At 48.0% G+C, this 18317-nt stretch overlaps 1 protein-coding gene across 1 annotated transcript in view; it reads right to left on the bottom strand.

The window, feature by feature from the left end:
* Positions 1–2739: 2739 nt before the first annotated feature.
* map3k13 (mitogen-activated protein kinase kinase kinase 13) overlaps positions 2740–18317 on the bottom strand; it is a 57637-nt gene continuing 42059 nt past the window's right edge. The window contains exons 7-15 of the mRNA XM_076264156.1: positions 17219–17377; positions 16491–16599; positions 15217–15326; positions 13826–13942; positions 9573–9716; positions 8316–9234; positions 7464–7534; positions 5559–5850; positions 2740–3538 (exon numbers count right to left, since the gene is read on the bottom strand). Coding sequence (XP_076120271.1) covers positions 3440–3538; positions 5559–5850; positions 7464–7534; positions 8316–9234; positions 9573–9716; positions 13826–13942; positions 15217–15326; positions 16491–16599; positions 17219–17377 — 2020 coding nt within the window. The 3' untranslated portion in view covers positions 2740–3439. The remainder of the gene's footprint in view (positions 3539–5558; positions 5851–7463; positions 7535–8315; positions 9235–9572; positions 9717–13825; positions 13943–15216; positions 15327–16490; positions 16600–17218; positions 17378–18317) is intronic.

Genomic DNA, 18317 nt, shown 5'->3' with positions numbered 1-18317 from the left:
CACTCCCTTGTTGCCAACGGCAACCTCAAACACGGGACAGTGGAGCAGATAAAAAAGAAATGCCCTTGAAAGATTGACCTGGGGAGGCTGGTGTCCTGGATGTCCTACAAGGTGGTGAAATTCTGTCATGGCCTACTGGCTACGTCTGTTGGTCAACACAGCTTCAGCTGATATGTGATAACTACTCTGCTTTGGGTGGGACGTGGGAGCCCTACAAGCCTACAGGAGTGGGCCATTAGGGAACTGAAGACCACCGTCAGAGGAGGACAGAGACAAGAAGAGAAGTTACAGAGGATTTTCTCTCAATCGTCCGGTAGCATGATCATTTCCAACAGTGTCCTATACTGATTACTTTACAGACCTCAGAGGTTTTCAATCCAGTCAGAATTACTGAGATGTCAAAAGATAGAGAAAACAAACAAACAAGCAAGCAAAAAAGTCAATAAGTCAAGAGATTATTACACTGATTTCTTTTACCTGTCCAGGTTATCCATAATAAGTTAACTTAATAATCATGTAGACCAGCTACAAAATATCCAAGAGAAAAATAACATTAAATTAAATTAAATTAAATTAAACTTAAATCAACAAATAAAATAAATGATACTTTACAAGGATCTATTGATGGCTTCCATATGCCAGTCATCATTGCAGTTTTTGTCATAACACCACAGTTTGATTTCTGGTGGTCAGAATAGTGTAATATTAAGTGGATCACACGTAAACAAAATAAACAAGTTTGATTCAACACAATGGGCCCGTTTCATGAAAAACAAATCCCACACACATCACAATAATCTCGTCTTTTGAGTTGGCTGACATTTGGTCTACTCAACCCTAAAACCCAGTTCTCACGCTACTGATCTGGATATTGAAGTGGCTATACAGCAGGCGGGCGGCTTGACAGATATCAAGACATTAGACGTTATGACAGTCAGTTCTTCCTCTGGCATTCTGTTGCCTGGAAACCTGGAACTTGTTTTCGGCAATTGTCCAAAAGCGTGAAACCATACGAAACGGGCTGAAGCATTTTCATTTCACAGCTTAGGCTATGCCACGTTTGCCAACATCTCTTCACGAACAAGAACAAGATATCACTTTTATCTAGTTAATTTTTAACAACTGGCCAATCTAATGACACCTTCAATACATACACCATAAAATGAAAGACAACAATTCAAATGGATAGCCTAGATAGCAGGGAAAGTTTATGGGGAAGATGCAGTATCCCTTCACTTGGATAGAAAAAACAAAACATACAAATTTGTGACAGCAGTACATGTACAAGTATGACACAGTTAAGTTCACTAAGTAGTAAGTCAGTTCTAGCCTTACTGGGCTCAATGCAAAATTAAATACCATCTCTCCTTGACAGCAAGGATCGTGGGGGTTAAAAATATATATGTATATCAAGAAGTCTGCAGCCACCTAGTGGGCACCCATTGCTATTACGCTGAACACTGTGGTCAAATCAATACCTGAGCATCAGATTCTGGAATTCTCAGTTAAAAAATATAAAGGATCTCGAAAGCTGCTTTTCACTACACGTCACCTCTGACTTGTCCGAGCGTCTGTCTGTCCAGCCTGCTGGACACTCCTGAGCGGGTCAAACCTATTTTCAGCCTGAGCGGAAACCGACATTATTGCTGGTTCGTTCCTGGTCCAAGCATCTGACCGCAGTGGGCGGGCAGGGAGCCGAGCCTGTGCTTCTTTAGTGTGTTTGTTTGTTTTCTTTTTCAAAAACCTTTCTGTAAACATTCATTTATACGCTCATTCAGCACCAACGATGCAAACAGACAAAGAAACAAGTGCATAAACAAAAACAATAACATCAACAGGAACGGCAAGAACAACAACAATAACAACAACAACAATAAACAACAACAACGAAAAAAGACAGACTTTTATGCCTGAGCGAACTCCTTAAAAGGGATACTGCAAATTCACCGCAAAAAACCAACACTGCACGAATTCTACTATTTATGGGCAGGTGAAAAACATAATGAGAAAAAAGTCAACCATGTTAAACCAAACATAGATGAGCAGAGATGCAGGTCTGCCCAGAAGACTAAAACCTGCTTTACATTAGGAGTCCTTAACGGCCTTTGTTTGTATTTGTTGGTGCTCGTCCATTAAGTCTCTCGGTCCTCTTCTATTTCCAACACTCCTGAGATGAAGGAACAACGGGAAGGACAGGAGCAGCGCATAGTTGTGTGTGTGTGTGTGTGTTTGTGTGTGTGTGTGTGTGTGTGTGTGTTTGTTTCTGACGTCAAACAAGCACGCTGCCTTCAAACAGCTTCCTGTGTGATCGCCCCCTTCCTGGTCCAGTCTGAGGTGGCGGGTGGGCGCCTGCCTACGAAGTCCATCTTCCTGGTCTCTGCGACAACAATGATGACGAACCCAGTGACTTGTTGAACACTTGCGTGGGGGCCATGCAAGAGAGAGGGGGTTCTACGGTTGGGTTTGGGGGAGAAGAGATCCATTCGAACAAAAGCACGTTGGCGGAGAGAAAGAAAGAGAAAGAGAGATAGAGAGAGAGAGGAGAAAGAGAGAGAGAGAGGCAATGGGCAGACAGGAGGATGAACGTCTCATGCTGGTGTTTAAAAACTTGGGGTACACCATCCCTGATTCCCCCTGCTGAGGTGATAGGCAGGCTGGGGATGGGATAAATAGGGGGATGTGTGTGTGTGTGTGTGTGTGTGTGTGTGGTGGTGGTGTGGGGGGGGGGGGGGGGTCGATTCTGTAAACCTAGAGATTCAACAGGTAGCTCTGCGTAGCCAGACAGAGGAGGCTGGCTAGATTATGTGGAGGTGGATGCGCAGGGCAAAGGTGGAGGAACACTTCCCGTCCCTTCAGAAAGGACAGTCTACAGCTGGCCCCCCATCATGGAATGGTCTTCAACTACACACTGATCTACTGCTATGCCCAAGAACTCAAGGACTCAACACAGACACACACATTCTCATACACACATACATACATATGTGCGCACACACACACACACACACTTGCTTCATATTCTACACAAATGCCCAGTCTCTCTCGGTTCACAAACATTAGTGTCCCAAATCAGTCGACTCAAGCACATATACTCCACACGCATCTACATTGCAAAGTTATTTTTTTGTCTAGTTTTTTTTCTTTGTTCGATTTTGATTCTATCTATACAGAGTTCCTGATTTTGTTTTCACTTCCTCGAGACCTCAAACAAAAATAAAAATTTTGAATGCTATATATTTTGCTACAGTGTCATTCGAAGGAATCCCTGCTTTAGGTTGCCAAGGTGACTGGGTAATGAGGGCAGGAGGGAGGGGAAGGGGTTGTCAGCGAGTTTGGGAGGTGGGCGGTTGAGGGTGTGGCTGCATACAGCCAATCTGGTTGGTTATTGCCATGGTTTCCCTCGTGCAGAGGCGGGGTTTTGCGAGGTTGTGTCCGATCCTCACCAGGAAGAGGGGGCGCAGGGTTTGGGGTTGCGGATCGTTGCGTCGGAACACTCGGCATCTGAGTCGGTGTCGGAGTCCCCAAAGTGCAACGGGTTCTGAGGGAAGAGAGAGAGAGAGCAACAGACTGAGAGACTGTCCCCAACTGTCCCCACCAACACCTCACTATCCCCAACACCTCACTATCCCCAACACCTCACTATCCCCAACACCTCATCACTATCCCCAACACCTCACTATCCCCAACACCTCATCACTATCCCCAACACCTCACTATCCCCAACACCTCATCACTACCCCCAACACCTCACTATCCCCAACACCTCATCACTATCCCCAACACCTCACTATCCCCAACACCTCATCACTACCCCAACACCAACACCTCATCACTACCCCCAACACCTTATCACTATCCCCAACACCTCATCACTATCCCCAACACCTCATCACTACCCCCAACACCAACACCTCATCACTACCCCCAACACCTTATCACTATCCCCAACACCTCATCACTATCCCCAACACCTCACTATCCCCAACACCTCATCACTATCCCCAACACCTCACTATCCCCAACACCTCATCACTACCCCAACACCAACACCTCATCACTACCCCCAACAACTTATCACTATCCCCAACACCTCATCACTATCCCCAACACCTCATCACTACCCCCAACACCAACACCTCATCACTACCCCCAACACCAACACCTCATCACTACCCCCAACACCTTATCACTATCCCCAACACCTCATCACTATCCCAAACACCACATCACTATGCCCAACACCTCACTATCCCCAACACCTCATCACTATCCCCAACACCTCACTATCCCCAACACCTCATCACTACCCCAACACCAACACCTCATCACTACCCCCAACAACTTATCACTATCCCCAACACCTCATCACTATCCCCAACACCTCACTATCCCCAACACCAACACCGCATCACTATCCCCAACACCTCATCACTATCCCCAACACCAACACCTCATCACTACCCCCAACACCTTATCACTATCCCCAACACCTCATCACTACCCCCAACACCAACACCTCATCACTACCCCCAACACCTTATCACTATCCCCAACACCTTATCACTATCCCCAACACCTTATCACTATCCCCAACACCTCATCACTACCCCCAACACCAACACCTCATGACTATCCCCAACACCTCATCACTATCATCACTATCCCCAACACCTTATCACTATCCCCAACACCAACACCTCATCACTATCCCCAACACCTCATCACTATCCCCAACACCAACACCTCATCACTACCCCCAACACCTTATCACTATCCCCAACACCTCATCACTACCCCCAACACCAACACCTCATCACTACCCCCAACACCTTATCACTATCCCCAACACCTTATCACTATCCCCAACACCTTATCACTATCCCCAACACCTCATCACTACCCCCAACACCAACACCTCATGACTATCCCCAACACCTCATCACTATCCCCAACACCTTATCACTATCCCCAACACCTCATCTCTACCCCCAACACCATCACTATCCCCAACACCTCATCACTATCCCCAACACCAAGACCTCATCACTACCCCCAACACCTCATCACTATCCCCAACACCTCATCACTATCCCCAACACCAACACCTCATTACTATCCCCAAAACCAACACCTCATCACTACCCCCAACACCAACACCTCATCACTATCCCCAACACCTCATCACTACCCCCAACACCACCTCACTATCCCCAACACCTCATCACTACCCCCAACACCAACACCTCACTATCCCCAACACCTCATCACTACCCCAACACCAACACCTCATCACTATCCCCAACACCTCATCACTACCCCCAACACCAACACCTCACTATCCCCAACACCTCATCACTACCCCCAACACCAACACCTCACTATCCCCAACACCTCATCACTACCCCCAACACCAACACCTCCCTATCCCCAACACCTCATCACTACCCACAACACCAACACCTCATCACTACCCCAACACCTCATCACTACCCCCAACACCTCATCACTACCCCCAACACCAACACCTCACTATCCCCAACACCGTTGCCCCTGCTCACCTCGTAGCTGTGTTCGTCGGTGCACAGCTTGCCCAGGGAGATCTGTGTCTTGACGCGGCGCACGGCGCACTCCTTGTCGGAGAGGCCGTCGGACTGCGTGGAGATGTCGATGGGGATCTCGGGCGTGTGGGCCAGCAGCTCGTCCAGGTGCTCCTCCTGACTGCCGCTCAGGCGCTCCAGCGGGCCGCTGTTGGAGCGGTCGCTCGTGTTGCCCTCCTCGCCGTCCGACACCGACAGGTTCTCCGAGCTGAACGTCGAGTACGATTGGAAGCTGCTCATGCAGCGGTGGGGCCTGCAGGAAGGGGAGGGGCATTGACAGGAAGGAGAGGGGTATGGAGAGGAAGATTACAGATTGAAGAGGTTACAGATTTCTTTGACCTTCAATGCTTGTCAGATGAGTATTTTTATTCTATGTATGCAATGCATAGAAGAGTTTCATTACACAGATGGTTCTGCTGCCTGCCTGCATTGCAGAATAGGTACTGGGTCTCCATTACGGTGTGTTTCCACACAACGAAATTTCGCGTCGCTCTCATTGAGGTTGAATGGAGACGAAATTCGCCCTAGTTGGGCGAAATGAAAGCGAATCGCCGAGGCAGGCGAAACAAAGTTGGCCAAAGTTTAACTTTATTTAAATGAGGACCAATCGAGAACCAATCAGGTCCGCGTCTTTGTGTTTGGAGGCGGGAGTTACAAAAAAGTCTGACCAAGATGGCGGAGACTACCTGAGCTGTAACACTAACATTTGTATGTGATTAAAATGTTTCTACACGAACATTGGCACTTGTATCAACACGAATGGTGGTTTATATGCCACACGAACTTAGTCAGAGCACATACACCACAAAATAGACCACTATATATGTTAGTTTAAGCACTCGATCTTTTTAGCTAGCTGACAGGCGAAATGCTAGTATTTTAGGACATTGGATTGCATTGTAAACCTAGCTAGACAGCTAGGCTACATGCTGCAACACAGGTATGAAATATATTATGTCTTTGTGACCTTGTTGTTTCTATGAACATGAATTGTTGTTTATATGCAACATCAACTTAGTCGAGGCATAAAGACCCCTGGATATCTTCATTAAGTACTTAAACATTTGAATTAGCTGATTAGCCTAATTAGCTCGCTTGCCACCACTGGCTAGACACTGCAGTCAAAAGGTTAGCGGTTTCGCCGTCACGCCCCCGAGGCGAAATTTCGCTGGCCGAAAATCGCGAGGTGTTTCGCTGTGTGGAAACACACCGTTACATAGAGGTTCTATAACAGTTCACCTTGTTTGGTTGTTGTCCGATTTGAAAAATAGCAAAACTTTTAATAATCTCAATTTTTTCAGCTGTTACATGTATTCATGTACAATTAGGTTCTATTCTATTCTTATTGTATGGCACAGTAAATATCTTCAGTTCTTCACAAACCAATATCAGAATATCAATAATTCATGCTAGGATAAAAACATTTATGTGTTCAACAGGTTCTTTTACTTAACTGTAGATAACCAGACGATCGGTTGTTATTAGATGTTATTTAGTTTTGTGGGTTACATCATTTCCACAGTGTTCATTATTCATATAAAAGCTAAACAGTGAGCGGCTGGCTGTGGTGTCTTTGTTCAACCCAACACGGCATTCCACCTGTCAGTGTGTCACTGGAGATGAGATGTGAGAATCCACCTCGGGTCCTGATTTCCGCTATCTCGCTCACGCTCTCACACACACACACACACACACACACACACACACACACACACACACACACACACACACACACACACACACACACTGCTATGGATGAAACTATACACGGCTGTTCAGTTCCGGAGATCATCTCCAGTCACGGAGGAGGTCGATCGAGAGAAAATAGTCCGTCAATAATTAATAACCGGAGGAGCGGCCCCTCACCTCTGTCTCCGTGGAAACTCCACCTCACTGTCCACCTCCCCTTCCTCCTCTTCTGATGAGTCATCTCCAGTCTGCAGGGAGAGAGAGAGAGAGCAAAGCAATCAGAATAGCCAACCCAGCATCTGCATCCGGTGCATCAAAACACACAGACACAGACACAGACAGACACACACACACAGACACAGACGCGCAACACACACTGGGAAACAACTACAATGTTAAATAAGGTCAAACTAGTGCAGCCGCCTCACGGAAGCCATTAAATTCAAGTTTTAAAGGGAGATAGCCGCTCAAATGGCATCCAATTATCTCTGAATATCCACACAACTGCTTGAAGTGGTTTGACTTTGCAGGCAATGAGGTACCGCAAACAGACAGCTGAAGACCCTGGATATGACGCACATATTCAAGGCCACACTGCTCCCGTCTGTTGGACGCCTGCTTACAATCTGTAGAAGTTACTTACTGACCTACACTTCCAGCTGAGAGTTGTCGTTCATTTACAATGGATGTGAATTTCCCTCCCAAGGCGTGTGAGATAATTCCCTCATTCCAATTTAAATGACTGTAAAGAAATAAATCTGACTCTCTTTTGTCAGACTGCCAATAAAACAGCATTTTCTGCTATATCTTATCAAGTCCCCTAAAGCAAAGAAGCGTTGAGGATATCTTTTGTCACCATGGGGCAATTTGAAGGAAAGACAGCAGTATCCACACATACCTCAGACAATCCCAATTGACATAAAAGACTGACAATAACATTAAAACCTAAAGCATAACAACATACAAAAATATCTGAATGAATCAATATAATAATAAAAGAGTCAGACTCCCCCCACACCCTCCACCCACCTTCCTGAGGGGCCGGAGCATGCGTACGACCCCAGGGGGGAGGCTGCTTCGCGGGGCGCCCTGCTCTGCCCGCTCCCTGTCCCCCTGCCGGCCCTGGTTCTCCGCGTCGGAGGCGGGCTCCCCGAGACGGGGCGCGGCCGGTTGGGGCTTGCCCTCACAGGTGCTGAGCAGGGAGTAGTGGGGCATCTCGGGGTGGCTGGCCGCGGGCATGGGCGGCACGTTCTCCTCCTGGCAGTGCGGGCAGTCCGGGTAAGGGTGCGCCTGGCAGCAGGGACACAGCGGGCCCGGCCCCGAGCTCAGGGAAGAGCTGGACACGGCCAGGCCCATCACAGCGGAGGGCAGTGGAGCGGCGGTGGCGTCCTCGCCGCTCGCTGCGGCGTCCGGAATGCCGTTATCGAGGTTGCCGGTGCCGGTGAGCCGCCGGGAGTCGGCGTCCACGGCGGTGGAGATGAGGTCGGGGTTGGACACGAGGCGCTGGAAGTGGTCCGTCTGCGGGCTGCGCAGCGCCGCTGCCGGACCGAAGTACCGCAGGTTGTTGGCACAGGTGGCCACCGCGTTCTCCCGGCGCTTCAGCGGCAGCAGGGCGCCCTCTGCTGGCAGCGTCGGAAGGTGGTGGTGCTGGGGCTGCTGGAGGTGGTGGTGGTGGTGGTAGAGCTGAGGTGTCTGCTGCTGCGTCTGCTGCTGGAGAGGCTGCTGCTCCTCGCTGCTAGCCGCGCCGCTAATCCCCGTGCTGCTGCTCTTCAGGACCCCGGGGAAGTCGTTGTGGCTGCCCTTGCTGTTTGCCCGGCGGTGGCGCGGCTTGCTGCGGTAGCGGGCCTTGCCGGGCGGCGTGGAGACCTTGGGGCTGCCGGAGAGGGGCGATGGGGAGGGGAGGGGGTCCACACTGGGGATGCCATCCGCCCGGAGCAGGTCAGGAGGCCTGGGGGAGGTGGACAGTCACAACATGATCACACATTATATTATAACATACATTATACATTACAGTCCATATATTATACATACATACATACATACATACACATTTGTATACACAAACATACATTTGTACGTTATAACATACAGAGCCCTAATTTCAATATTAAATGCAAAGTGCAGTCAGTCAATGTGCAAAGAGTCTAATACACAAACTAAAGCCATCATGTGGTGAATGAGAAATGACAACTCTGAGCTGACCCACCGACGTTTGTGCTTAAGAGCTTGCTTAGGGTATTAAATTAGCAAAAGATTTTGCGTAGTTATTAAATTAGCCATGCTGACCTCTTGGGCGTCTGGGTGCCGGGCTTGTGCGACACGCTGCCCTTCTTCTTGATGAGCTTCTCGACGGCGTTGGGCCTGACGATGGGCCGCACCATCGGGCGCTTGTAGCTGCCTGGGTACTTCTTCTCCACCGCCTGCTCCCTCCTGTGGACACAGGACAAAACGTCACGTCAGCAAACCAGCTTGATTCAACTCAACTCAATTTCAATTGCATAGAGCCACTGTAACATGTACCCCATTGTTAATGTGCTACACACATGTTTATACATCTCACGTTGGTTTACAGAGCCCGGCTTGAACATGACCCTTGAGGAAACCCCTACAGCAGGCACTAAATGTGATAAGACATAGGGCGACTTTTTGAACAATGTTGCTGGGCAACCATGGCCAGTTCCATGCATTCTGATTGGATAATCATGACAGTTTGCCTACTGAGGATTAAAGTTCTCTAGACAGGAGCAAGTGAACAGGAACCTTGGGCAGATCCACGGTTCAGAATGGGGGGAAACAAAAACCTTTGCAAGGCAGGATTGTCTTTCCCTAGATGATTGCAGACGACTGCACCTGTCTGACTCTGAGCTACCATGGAAGTGTCAGGGTACAATCAAGGCCAAAGGTGAGGATTGTGGGAAGGTTAGACTCCCAGGGAGGACAGCGGAGGACTGCCCAGACGTCTGGTGTCAGCTGGCAGGTCGTTCTTTGTAAAGGGGGCCCTCATTAATACGCACCGCGTCTCGCCACGGTCACTGACCAGCCCGCTGGTATCGCTGTCCATCCACTGTACTGTTGCGTAACTGTCAGTAACTGAGCTCACATGCCGGTAACCGTAAGCACAAAAGATTGGCTCGTGGCCCGTGTAGGATTCATTGCACCCACAACACTTGATTGACAGTTAACAGGAACTGATTGTCTTTGGTTGGAGGATTCCGATAAGTGTCTCTAGGTCGCCGTCATTAGGCATTCGAGAGGTTACCCTGACAACCTGGGGGAGCACACCAAGTCATGATTCCTCCATGATTCCTCCTATTCCCTCACATGGGGGACAGAAGAGATGACGGGTCCCTTACAGCACACAAAGGATTCATTTGATTGATGGTTAAGGAACTGATTGCCCTTTGAGTATTTCTCTCTGACTCCCTAGATCGTCATCATTGTGTTTAGAACACATAGCTTTTGGTGTCTCTTATGTGCACACATACACAGAGTATTTCCTCTGTGGTGTCAGCAAGATTGAAGGACATTTCTTCTTGAACAGATTAAAGGAGCAAAGCACAAACTTAGGTACCCCACCAGCTATTATGGACAACCTTGGCTTTGTTAACAGCTTGGAAGGTGTAAGCTCCTCTATGCCAGCCAGGTGTCTGGGGAAATCTCGTATAATAAGGCCGGTCACAGAGTAAGTGTAGGGCACCCCTGATGTGCAGCTGGGTATGTCCCACAGGATCCAATCTGATTTAAGACACTCAAGATCTCCTACGACTCTCAGCAGCTAAGAGGATAGCTTGGAGTTGCTTATTTTGGGATGTTTGGGCGCTGTTGACCTTTCCTGGTTATACCTGAAAGCAGTGCTTCTCCATAGCAAAACCTGTTAGCCCTGATCTAGCAGGATCGTTTACTGCGCAGATACTGCTTATGTTGGCTTCCTCGAGACAATACTAAAATGGCAATGAAGCTAAATACAGCCATTTGGAGGCAATGATACAGCTATATAATTTAACAGCTTCAGAGGTGTCCTTCAGGGTGTAATATACAGCTTACTAGAGCGCAAATTGAGCCAAATAGGAAATTAGCTTTAGCATGCTGACAATTATGGGATTTGGGGATAGCCCTTTTGTGTATATATAGGAAGCTAGCAGGTGTGTGGGGATTCTCTGTGTGTGTGTGTGTGTGTGTGTGTGTGTGTGTGTGTGTGTGTGTGTGGATAATGGTTATGGCATGTGTGGGTTGAGTTATTAAGGAGATCCCTCAAAGGGGAAAACCTGAACTGAGGACATCCCTTAATTGGAGTCCTAAATATGGCAGGGATCCCTGATGACATCACCGCTGAGCTCTTCATCCATCCAATCACAACAAGCTGACAAGATGGGGGAATCCCTAAGTCATCGGGAGTCTTACTGGGACTTCCCTGACGTCCTTCATGTGGGTTTGTTTGTGCCATCAGGGACGACCTGAGTAAGGTGTACTTGTCCCAGTGCCAGGGCAGCGTACTGTATGTGTGGGCAGGTGTGACTGCAGGTTAAGACCATCCAATCATGTGTAAGCATCTAAGGAGCATGTAAGCAATAGGAGGTTGAGGTTGTATCAGGGACAGTTGTGTTAGTGCATCGGGGACAGTTGTATAAGTGCATCGGGGACAGCTGTGTTAGTGTATCGAGGACAGTTGTGTTAGTGTATCGGGGACAGCTTGTGCGTGTTTAACTGGCCATCAGTATAAGGAACAACCCAGAGTATAGCTCTCTTAAGGCCGGCTGCAGCCTGCCTGCGTGGCGTGAGCGTGTCAGCTGCGTGGCGTGTCTGTTTTCATTTGGGCTCCCGTGTTAACAGGTTAGAGGTTGCACACTGCCTGCATGACACGCACGCCTCAGGTGCTGCTCGAGCCGCACTGAAAACGTGTGCATGCTACGTGAAACGTGTGTGCCGCGTCAGACACGTTTCTGGTGTGAATAGAGATAGAAAACGCCACACAGCCGCCACGCTACTGACACGCAACAGACACACCACGCTCACGCCACGCAGGCAGTCTGCAGCCGGCTTAAGTCAGCCAGTCAGTCCGATCTTCTGTGACAACAATGGCCTTTCAGAAGATGCTCTTGGTAACACTGGCCTACATTAACACTACCAGAGGAGTGCCTTTTGCTGACTGCTATGCAGCAGGTTATGTCCCCCTTTGTGTATAGGAAGCTAGTGAGGCGTGGGAATTCCCTGTGTGTGTGTGTGTGTGTGTGTGTGTGTGTGTGTGTGTGTGGATAATGGTTATGGCATGTGTGGGTTGAGTTATTAAGGAGATCCCTCAGAGGGCAAAACCTGAACCGAGGACATCCCTTAATTGGAGTCCTAAATATGGCAGGGATCCCTGATGACATCACCGCTGAGCTCTTCTTCCATCCAATCACAACAAGCTGACAAGATGGGGGAATCCCTAAGTCATCGGGAGTCTTACTGGGACCAGGGATTCCCTGACGTCCTTCATGTGGGTTTGTTTGTGCCATCGGGGACGACCTGAGTAAGGTGTACTTGTCCCAGTGCCAGGGCAGCGTATGTGTGGGCAGGTGTGACTGCAGGTTAAGACCATCCAATCATGTGTAAGCATCTAAATAGGAGGTTGAGGTTGTATTGGGGACAACTATGTTAGTGTTTTGGAGACAGTTGTGTATTGGGGACAGTTTGAGGGTGTTCATCTGGCTGTCAGGGTGAGAAAAAAATAGCCCTCTTAAGTCAGTCAGTTCTTCCATGACTGCACAGGCATTTCAGAAGAGGCTCCTGGCGAAACCGGTCTGCCTTAACACTGCCAGGGGAGAGGTGAGCCAGTTGCTGACTGTTAAGGTGAAGCGATTTGGGCTACAAAGCACAAACATGATTCACAAAACACAAAAGCAGAATCTTGTGGTGACACAAGAGATGCACCTGAGGGGTCTATATGCTGTATAAGAGAATGACCGGCGGCCAGCAATGAATCTGGACCTCAGCTGTCTAGAAGATATAAGGCCTCAAACTGGTACTGATCTAGCAGAACTGGCTCATCTGCTGTATAGGAGGAGAGGCGAAGAGAGGGGAGAGAGACCAGATGCCAGGAGATGAGGAGAGGACACTTATATTTACATGTGTTCATTTAGCAGACACTGGTGTCCAAAGTGACATGTGAATTATATTACAAGGGATTACATTGTCCCCGGAGCAACTTGGGGTTAAGTGCCTTGCTTAAGGGTAAAACAGTGCAAACCAGGAAATGAACCCACAACTTTCAGGCTACTGCACGCTAGCTCAGCTCATTGACCACTACACGACCACCGCCTCTTATCTCTTTAGTACTTACTTCATGAGCTCCTTAACCACTACACAACCACCGCCCCTTATTTATTTAGTACTTACTTGATGAGCTAATTAACCACTACACTACCTTGAGCTCCTTAACCACTACACTACCACCTCCCCTTATTTCTTTAGTACTTACTTCATGAGCTAATTAACCACTACACTACCTTGAGCTCCTTAAAAACTACAGTACCACCTCCCCTTATTTCTTTAGTACTTACTTCATGAGCTCCTTCTCCCGGACCTCCAGCTGCAGCATGATGGCGCTCAGCTCCATGTAGAGGTTATTGGCTCTCTCCAGCTTCCGCTCATAGTGCTCTCGGATGTCCAGAGCATGCCTACGGAGAGAGAGAGAGAGGGAGAGAGAGAGAGAGAGAGAATGAGTCAGATAGACAGAGAGGGACAGAGACAGAGAGAATGAGTCAGAGAAAGAGGGACATAGAGAGTGAAAGAAAGATGGACAGAGAGAGAGAAAGAAAGAAAGAAAGAAAGAAAGAAAGAAAGAAAGAAAGAAAGAGAGAGAAAGGGACAGAGAGAGAGAAAGAAAGAGATAGTGAGAGGGGCAGAGAGACAGAGAGAATGAGTCAGAGAGAGGGACAGAGAGAGAGAAAGAAAGAGAGGGACAGAGAGAGAGACAAAGAGAGAGGGACAGAGAGAGAGAGAGAAAGAAAGAGATAGAGAGAGGGATGGAGAGACAGGGAGAATGAGTCAGAGAGAGAGAGTGGTGGGGAAAGAGCAGAATGGAGATATTTTTATTTGAAAGGATGCAGAGACATAGGAGCCAGGGAGACAGTGAGGCCAGAGGTAGAGAAAGACAATAACAGAACACCAGACACACCATGACATCGACACCTTAATGTATAGCTCTTATCGGACCTTAATGTATAGCTCTGAGAATTGTAAAGAGCGGAACATGTTCCTGAGTTTAGGACTTGTGTTTCCGGAGGAGATTCCGTGAGCTCACTGCGCTATACGTCTGAATGCCCCCAATCCTACTCAGTGTCACTGACACACTTGTTTACTTCACTCATTCACTCCGCCTCTCTCTACATCTGCCCCTCTTTTTTCTCCCTCCTTCTCTCTCTCCTCCCGTCTTGGGCCATCTTGTTCCTGAACAGGTGCTTTAATCTTTCAGTGTCCTACTTTTTGTTCTCTCACACTGTTTGTCAAATTCAAATCTAACTGAAGATTTATTAGTACGATCATAACATTCTACAGCATTGCCAAAGAGATTGGGTTGGGTTGGTTTGGGAGGGCTACTGTACACACAAGCTATATATCAGAGTTTTTCTTTTATTGCATTTTGTGTCTGTTAGCGGTTTTTCGATCAACATAAAAAACTGGTTGATTCTAGAACCTTGGTGCTATTTCCACTAGTTCTGAACGGAACCAAGTACCGGTATGTGTCATCAACAGAGGGTGTTGCGTGCTCACGCTCACTCCAGGGCGCAGGAAAAGAACCAGCCCCAGGTGCCAGCCCCGAACCAACGGCTCCAAACCCATTTCACTTTGGTCAGAATGATCTGAACAATTCAACAACAGCAGCGTGAACCAGAGCGGAGCCGGTTGTGGGAAAAGGCTGACCAAGGCAGTGGTGGTCTCGTCCCCTCACCTGAGCTCGTCTCTCCTGCGGCGGATGAGCTCCTCATCCAGGCGGTGGATGCACGTGCCCTCACTCTTGATCTTCTCAAAGTGCTTCTTCACTTCCTCTCGCCATTCCGCCTGGCCATGCACACACACACACACACACACACACACGCACACACACACGCACACACACACACGCACACACACACACGCACACACACACACACACACACACACACACACACACACACACACACACACACACACACACACACACACACACACACACACACTTTCATTACTGAGTGGAAACTCATCATGCATGTATCTTGATGAAAGGGCATACAGTGCATTACAGGTACACATACACCTTTCTATGTACTAACATAATGCCAGGGACAATGTTGGAAGCACAGAGAAGAAGGTATACAGTAGCACATATATGGACCTCCTGTCCTGCACTGATGCTCTGCACAGATCCAAGTCATGATGGTCCTCAGTCTTGAACACACTGACCATTTCTGTGCTAACTTCACCTGAAACCTGAACTTGACCCTCATCTGAAACCCAAACTCTCTGCGCTAATCACAAGGACTTAAGGATGCCAGGCTAACCTGGATACCTGAGTGATTTGGAAACGCCACTCACCTGAGACTAAACATTCCTAAGGACACATCTGACACTTAAGGACTCTCTGTCCGACACGCAACCTAGAAGAAGGGTAGCCACAAACACTGACCTGAAAATAGCTTGTTTCTGTGTTCACCTGAGAGCATATACTAGTAACTAGTAACTAGACTGTGCGCTCACCTGCAGGCCTAAGATTGTGTGCATGCCAAACTCACCAAACCTGAGACATAAAGACTCTGTGTTCACCTGAGACTTAAAGACTCTGTGCCCACTCTCACTCACCTGAGACTTAAAGACTCTGTGCTGTTTACCTGAGACTTAAAGACTCTGTGCTGTTTACCTGAGACTTAACGACTCTGTGCTGTTCACCTGAGACTTAACGACTCTGTGCTGTTTACCTGAGACTTAAAGACTCTGTGCCCACTCTCACTCACCTGAGACTTAAAGACTCTGTATCCACCTGGACACTGGTCTCTCACTCACCTGGGACTTACAGACTCTGTGCTATTCACCTGAAACTTACGGACTTTGTGCTCAGTTGAGACTTGAGAACTCTGTGCTATTCACCTGAAACTTACGGACTTTGTGCTCAGTTGAGACTTGAGGACTATGTGCTGTTCACCTGAGACTTAAGGACTTGTGCGCACTGGACAGCGAATTCTCACTCACCTGAGACTTGAAGTAGGTCTCCTGAGGGGCTCCCAGGATGTCGGCAGAGGCGATGTCCAGGTGCAGCAGGATCTGGCGGAACGAGGGTCGGTTCCTGGGCTTCCCCTGCCTGAGGGCACGGAACAGAATGGAAGACAGCAGAGAACGAGAGAACCGTAAATAACATCCACTCACTGGAGACCTTTAAGTTACCCTCTTCCCACACATCAAACAAGACACCTCTGAGCTTTCGGAAGTGTTTCTAAGTCCAAGGCTCTGGGGAGCTAAAACCAGAGCTTTCATTTCAAGACCACAAAGACTGCATATACTACATGCTTTCTGTAGCAACAATTCTCTTGCTTTATTAGGGGACTGTAAAATAATAGGTTATCTATGGGTTGATATATTAGGCATGCAGTTTCAGGCAGATATCAATGACCACCTCACCACCAGATGGAGAGGAAGTTTGCCAGCTCCTCACCATCTCAAACTCTCTGTTTCTGTTTCTTTAGCAAAATGTGTGTGTGTGTGTGTGTGTGTGTGTGTGTGTGTGTGTGTGTGTGTGTGTGTGTGTGTGTGTGTGTGTGTGTGTGTGTGTGTGTACTGTATACTCGAACCAGCAACCTTCTGATTACTGAACAACTCCTCTACCTCCTGAGCTACTACCGCCCCAGTAGGAGAACATAATGACTTCATCATCACTGAAGGCACGTCACTATTGCAGTGAGCAGGAGGAGGGGGCTTCTCACCACGTCTGCTTCATGAGGATCTTGAAGCCGTCGGGACAGGTGGAGGGCACGGGCAGGTGCAGGCTGTTGCTGCCCACGCCCCAGATGATGGCCGACGAGTCCACGTCCTTATACGGGATCTCGCCTGTCAGCAGCTCCCAGAGAACCACCCCGAACGACCTGCGGGAGAACCGGAGAACTGGAGTTAGAGAACAGCACTAGAGAACAGCACTAGGGTGCTCTTCACGGAACCACCCCAAATACCCCACCCCTAGAATAGATCCATGGAAAAGTATGTAAATTACCCTATTAATAGTAGTACATTTACATTTACATTTATTACCGGTAATTTAGCAGACACTGTGTAGACACAAAGTGACTTACATATGTAACTATATTACAAGGGATTACATTGTCCCCAGAGCAACTCGGGGTTAAGTACCTTTCTCAAGGGCACAACGGCGGAAGTTAGGAATTGAACCCACAACTTTTGGGGTTAGTTTTGAATTACAAATGCAATCTAGACATAACTACAGGTGCCGATGGTCCAGTATTGCCACTGAAATACACCCTCAGGGTTCTGATTAGGTAGCAGTGCTACAGCATAATAAAGGACCCTATTAGGGTGGCTGAAGGAGATGGCATAATTAATGGATTTGGACCCAATTATTATAATTTTTTTAAATGGCCCACTCAACTTGCACAATGAATATCACAATGAAGTGTCTCATTTAGAGGTTAATTCCCCCCAATCAGAGAATAAAGACATGGTCTAAGTATGAATATTACAGCTAATTAAGTATTCATTTTAGAGAGCTGAAATATGAGCACAGCTGGTGGCAACTGGTCACCACTGGGCTCCCACAGTAATGTGCCACAGTACACAGCATGTAGTATTACTGGCATTTGACTTAATGAGTGCTAGTGTAGTGTAATACAGTACTGTGTGTGTATATGACAGAGGCAGAGCTAGGTTGTGCTAACAGACAATGGGGTACTGAGTTACAGACGTGCGTCATAGCCTCTCCATCACAAACCAGTTCACACGCTGAGAGATAACACTTCAGGATATTACGTTTCAAAAAACACAGCTCAAGACACAGGGTGTAGCGTAGCAACC

This window comes from Alosa pseudoharengus, unplaced genomic scaffold (assembly GCF_046254945.1).
Source record: "Alosa pseudoharengus isolate Yale_2024_CS ecotype anadromous, Long Island Sound unplaced genomic scaffold, YU_APseudo_1.1 YU_APseudo_1.1_scf_3, whole genome shotgun sequence".
Classification (NCBI taxonomy): Eukaryota; Metazoa; Chordata; class Actinopteri; order Clupeiformes; family Clupeidae; genus Alosa; species Alosa pseudoharengus.
Note: the sequence above shows the minus strand (reverse complement) of the source record. Positions and strands in the feature narration are given on the sequence as shown.